This window comes from Orycteropus afer, unplaced genomic scaffold (assembly GCF_000298275.1).
Source record: "Orycteropus afer afer isolate SDZICR_OR568_19922 unplaced genomic scaffold, OryAfe1.0 scaffold00542, whole genome shotgun sequence".
NCBI classification, from domain to species: Eukaryota; Metazoa; Chordata; class Mammalia; order Tubulidentata; family Orycteropodidae; genus Orycteropus; species Orycteropus afer.
The window spans coordinates 93,567-99,736 of record NW_006922129.1 but is presented as its reverse complement, the minus strand read 5'-3'; the positions used below and the strand labels follow the sequence as shown (position 1 = coordinate 99,736).

Genomic DNA, 6,170 nt, shown 5'->3' with positions numbered 1-6,170 from the left:
TGCCTGGATCTCATTGCTTCTTTCTTACTTTCTTCTTTCTCTCTTTCTGGGATTCCAATTAACTTGTTAGCTTTTTTTTTTTTTTTTTTTTTACCATGGCCCACACATTTTTTATTATTTTTTCATCCTTATTTCTCTGTGTGTTAATTTGAATCCTTCAATTGGCCTGTCTTCTTATTCACTAGTTTTCTGTTCTGCTTCTAATCTGCTATTAAACCAATTTATTAAATTCTTAATTTTAGTCATTGTATCTTTTCAGTTTTAGAGTGTCCATTTGAATCTATTGTATGAATTTCAAGTCTCTGTCAAAGTTCTCATTCTTTTTCTATTTTTCATTTAATTTTAATTTCATTGTAATTATTCTAAGGTCCTTATCTGATAGCTCTAATTTCTAAATCAAATGTGAGTCTGTTTCTATCATTTATTGTTTCTTTTTGCTACTAATCAACTGTTTTATGGATCCCAGTTCTTTGCTGAAATTCTTCTTCTTTTCTTCTATACTCTTGAAGATACTAATTATTTCTAAATCCCTATCTAATAACATTAATCTCTGAATCACCCATGGGTCTATTTCTACTGTCCATTGTTTCTCTTGGTTGCCAGTCAGTTGTTTCAATGAAAAGACCCAGATGTTTACCAAGAATCCTCTCAAATTGATGTCTCCTAAGCGCTGGAAATCTGCTGAATTCTCTGCTCAGCTCTTCAGTTTTGCAACTATGGTTTTCTAAGGGGTTTCCTAGAGTACTGACCTGAGCATGTATGCGTTAGGAGTCTGCCAATGACTTGACAGGAACTTCTATGTAGATCTTGGGGTACTTTCTCTGCAATCCCTTACTCTCTAGGATTTTGCCTCTCCATTTCCAGCCATGCTGACTGCCCAAAATTCTGACTGCTGTCTGTTTAGGCCAATAAGACTGCTTCTATAAAGTTAATTGTATCCCCCCTCAACCTTGTTTCTTTCAAGTATTACCATCACTATTCCCCCACTTCAATCATCATGACATTCTTTAGGAATAGAGACAAAGGAAGAAGTCAAGCTGGTTGTGACAAAATACATGGCTGAATGCTTTGTGGATTTCTGTTTAGCTTTATTGACTCAGTTTCTTTTTTAAAGAATTCTCTTTCAGATAAAAAGCCCTACTTGGTTTACAGATATGGGGTCCTTGGTTCTCTGGAGAACTGAGAGAATGAGGGAGAGTTACATGCTCACTTCTTTGGTGGGGTTTTCTGGGTGGGGAAATAGTCTGCTGACTCTAGCCAACCTTAAAGAAGGCCTATCAGAGCCTTTGAGAACTGAGTTCTAGACTGCCAGAAGATGTGGTTGTGATTTAACTTCTTGAGACTTACTCACCAAACCTCACCTTCTCTCAGTCGGTCTCGTGTGCTTTTGTAGACACGGAAGCAGACTTTGACTTCCCCAGCATGCCGGTTCCCCACCACTTGGTCACGGCAATCAAATGCACTCCTTGGCACTTCCTTGGGTGTGAAGTCCATGGTTACTTTGACTCTCAATACTGGCTGGGACCTGCAGGGACACCAGAGAACAACCAAGGGCCTTCAGACAGCAAAAATACTCCTTTAAGAGAGGATACCTGGTGTTCTCCAAAGGGATTCTCACCTGAGTAGCAACATACGCCCCTGGGCTCCTACAGCTAGGTCCACCAGACCATCCAACGTGATGTCCTGGCCCCCACTCAGCGACTGACCAAAAAACTGGAGATTGGGAGAAAGCTGAGAGGCTGCAATCCGCTGAGGTAAACAAGAAGAGGGGAGAAAAGGAGTGAAAAATAATAATAATAGGAAAATGCATGCTTCAGTCCCCTAGGGTGACCCCCTAAGTTGAGGTTCTCTGGCCTCCACTCAAGTCTCACTTCCTAAGGAATTAAGGGAACTATTCACCTTATACCACCATCTTAAGATAATACCTAAAATTTTCATCGATTACTTGGGTTTTCCAGGGAAAACAAAAAATTTATAGGAAAAGAGAATTAGCATAATATAATATATTTGGCTGAGCTGATTGTCAGTCACTAACATGGTCAAAATAATGTAAACACTGAATATTGATCTAACCAAAATTATTGTATAAATATAAGAAAAGGAGGGTGGGGGATGGAAAGGGTGTTAATGTGTGGTAGGAGGAGAACTGAGAACTCAATCTTCACCTCCCATAGTGGGAAATCATTGCTAAAACAAAAATCAAGAAGTAGCAAAATTATCATATTACTTGGAAGTATTGAGAGTCAGTGAAAGAGCTGGAAGAAGTTTCCTTGAGAGAAGGGGAAATGTGTGTTGGAAATAATTGTTGGATTTTTCTTTTTTCACAATGAGCCTTTTAGAATTGTTTCAATCTAAACTGTGTGCACAAATGACACTGAAAAAAATAGCACTCAAATAGTAAAAAGAAAAATTTAAAGGGATTTTATAACTGGAAAGAAGAATGGGAAACATGGGTTGCTGGAAATATGCTGTCTTAATCAAGAGGGGGAGCTCTGGTGGCATGGTGCCAAGGCACTACTGCTAACCAGAAGGCTGGCGGTTCAAACCCACCAACCACTCCTCTGAAGGAAGATTGGGCAACCTACTTCCATAGAGACACAGCCTCAGAAACCCAAGGAGGGGTAGTTGAGTCGGATTCTACTTGACAGCTGTGAGTTTTGAGGTTTTTTAATCTAGGTGGTGGTTACTTGGGTTTCCACACATGTAAAAATTCATCACTTAAGATTTGTGTGCTTACTACATGTATATTTATCATACATCAAAAATTTTAAGACAAAAAAAGTTATTGTATTCTGTTGGGAGGAAGTCGTATTTCGAAATGATGCGTTCATTTGGAGATTCACAGCCTGTTGGCTTGTCCGAACACTTACACAAGACCCACCCCACCCAGCCTCAAACATAGGAAAAAAGGAAATGAAGAATGCAAACAGGAAAATAGGACAGAATGATCCTTTTTGTATTTATTTAATCTCAAAAGTCAACATGTAACTGTGGATGTATGAAGTACTGTCTCTTACTCTTGTTTTCCTTTGGAGGGTGAGTTATGATGGGGATGAGGGCTTTCACTATTAACTTCAGACTTTTCAGTTTCTACAACAAGAACATAAAGCCTTTGTAATAAAAATAAAATAAAACCAGAATCTTTAATCTCCATTTACACTGCAAAATAGCAGGCACCAGTGAAAAGAAACAAAATAATAATAATACTTATATAATTATGGAGAGAGGCTCTGTCACCCAGAGAGAAATGGGTAAGAGAGCTTTCTCAGTACCTAAAGAACTTAAAAAATAAAATAAAATACTAGGACCTACATACTATATTGTTAAATTTAAATGAAGTTCTACTAGTCTTTGGTGGAAAATAATCAGACCAATGGTGGCCTCTGGGGTACGGTTAGGGACAGGAAGTGACAGAGAAGGAGCAGAAAGACAATTTCTGGATAATAATGATCTTCAGTGTCTTGATAGAGGTACAGGTAACACAGATGTATGCGTTTGTCAAAACTCATTGAAAGGCTAAAAGACGCTAAAATTTGTGTGTGTTTCGCTAAAACAAAAAACTGTGAACAAGTATTGAATTCTAGTAAATATACATGCTGAAGTTTAGGTGGAACATGACAGAAACTACAGCTTTTAAGGGCACTGAAATATACATAAAATGAACTGATGGATGGCTAGAAGGATGAATATGAGATAATAAGATAATAAAGTAAAATGTTCATGATACATTGGAGGTGGTAGATATATCAGTGTTCACTGTGAAATTCCTTTAATTTAGCTGTATATTTGAAAGATTTTCAAATAAAATGTGAAATATTCTAGTGATACCTGAGGTTCCAACCTCAGAACAATTAAATCAGAACCCCCATTGGTGGGGTCCTGTCCCTGGGTGGCCCAAGTAGTGTACACTCAGCTACTAACCTAAGGGTTGACAGTTCAAACACACCCAATGGCTCCAGAGAAGAGAGCCCTGGTGATCTGCTTTCGTAAAGATGGCAGCAAAAACTTTATAGAGCAGTTCTACTCTGAAACACATATAATTACCATGAGTCAGAATCAACTCAACAGCAACAGGTTTGGTTTTTCAGTTTTATTGTTGTTGTTGTTACAGGCGGTCAAGTCTGACAGACTCATAGCAACCCCTTCTTGGGTTTCTGAGGCGGTATCACTATGGAAGTAGATCGCCCAATCTTCCTTCCGAGGAGTGGCTGGTGGGTTTGAACCGCCAGCTTTCTGAAGCAAGGGTAAAGAGAGAAAAAGGAAATGACAAAAACATGAGGTTGAAAAAGAGGCGGAGATTGAGACCAGGTGATGGAGATGGCCTTAGCTGACATCAGTGAGAGAGAATATGGCACAGGTGAGACTGAAGCAAACGGGAAGGGTCTCTCCACAGAGCAGGCTCCACATGGCAGGAAACAGGGCGCCATTTGAGAGAGGAAATCAGTTGTGGAGACTAGGATGCAATGTGACAACCCATCAGCAAGGGCTACATAAGTTGCAGAACCCAGTGCAAAAGAAAAATATGGAGCCCTGTGTTCAAACATCATTAAGAATTTCAGGATGGGGACAGGAGAGCATCCATCCAAGGGCAAGACCCTTCTGAGAGTGGACGTTTTGTAACTGTACAAGGTGCACATCCATCAGTGTGCATATCCAATAGGGTGACCAACCATAAGAGCTTTCCAGGATGTGGGACTGTCAGTGCTAAAAACTGGAATGGACCTGGGCAAACCACTAGGCAGTCACCTGCCAGAATTTTAATTCAAAAGAAAGGAGTTCCATCCCAACACATCCAGCTTGCCATCATCATCCTGATCCACTCGTGGCTAAAGTGTATGTAATGATCGCGCCCAATGCCCTTCCTATATTGTGGTGCAAATTAACTAGAGGATACTTTGAGGTTTCTGTGCAGTGTGTGTTATTATTTCTGAAAGATTTCTGAAGGTTTTGGAAAGGAGTCCTGGGAGAACAGATCTAGCAGCTTTGAGAACATTTATTAAAAGGGGGCAGATGATTGGAGCAGTTACTGTCATGATGAGGACAGCAACCCGGCCTTACCTGGCTGTGGGAGAGATTGATGCTCTGTCCTAATGCTCCATGAAATATGTAGACCGCACCCCGGTTCTCCTGCTCCCCCGGTGCCCCGATGGCCACATCTGTAAGCCTGTCCCCATTCACATCCCCCAGCACTGTCAGGGCTGCCCCGAAGCGGGCCCAAGGATGTCCTTGCTCTCCACGGAGAACATCCCGACACTGCCACTTGGCCCTCTGCTGAAGAAAACCAGTGTCAAGCCCCAAGGGGGGCAACCCCGCACCCGGAACCCATCCAACCCAGGCTTCATGAGTCACTCACCCCCCGGGGCAAGGGGCAGACCGACACTTGGCCCCCCCGGGTCTGCTCGTAGTAATGGGGAGCCCCAATGAGGACCAGGTCAGTGTTGCCATCCATGTCCAAGTCCACAGAGCAGAGAGAGGCCCCAAAATAGGAGCCAATCTGAAAGAGATGGAACCGAGGTCACATACCTTTTCCTACCCAAAGCAAGTTAAGGGGCAGGGGAGGGATTTCATCCTGTGAAGAAAAATCGTATTACTGGGCAGGGCCTTCTGGTGCTAACATGGTCCTCCATATAACTCCTGTGAAATTCTCCTTTGAATGTGCTACCAGCTAGTGGAGTACGTTATAGAGTCAATGGACCATGGGAGGATTTACCCAAAATGGTCTTTCAGGGAGATTATTAAGGCAGCAAAGGAGAAGTTGCATTGGATGTTACAGACAGAATGGCCTGGAAGGACAGACAACATATCCTTTCAATATATTGGAAGTCATTAATGGGATAAAAATCAAAGTTGGTGGTCTGATTAATAAGAAATCAACTGGCTTGGATTAAAAATAGCTATTGCTACCCAGGAATTTTGTGTGTGTGTGTGTGTGATATTGAGAAACAATATCCACATACCCAAAAAATAAATAAATAAATAAATAACTGACTGCCGTTGAGGCGGATCCGACTCATAGCGACCTGTCCTTGGGTTTCTGAGGCGGTATCATTATGAAAGTAGATTGACCAACGTTCCTTCTGAGGAGTGGCTGGTGGGTTTGAACCACCAGCCTTCTGGTTAGCAGTCAAATGCCTTAGGCACTACACCACCAGAGCTCCCATCTACACACC

General features: G+C 41.6%; 1 protein-coding gene across 1 annotated transcript in view; it reads right to left on the bottom strand.

Annotated features, from left to right (window-relative positions):
• ITGAM (integrin subunit alpha M) overlaps nucleotides 1–6,170 on the bottom strand; it is a 107,385-nt gene that overhangs the window by 56,363 nt on the left and 44,852 nt on the right. The window contains 4 exon segments of the mRNA XM_042782959.1: nucleotides 1,362–1,525; nucleotides 1,619–1,749; nucleotides 5,059–5,271; nucleotides 5,354–5,494. Coding sequence (XP_042638893.1) covers nucleotides 1,362–1,525; nucleotides 1,619–1,749; nucleotides 5,059–5,271; nucleotides 5,354–5,494 — 649 coding nt within the window.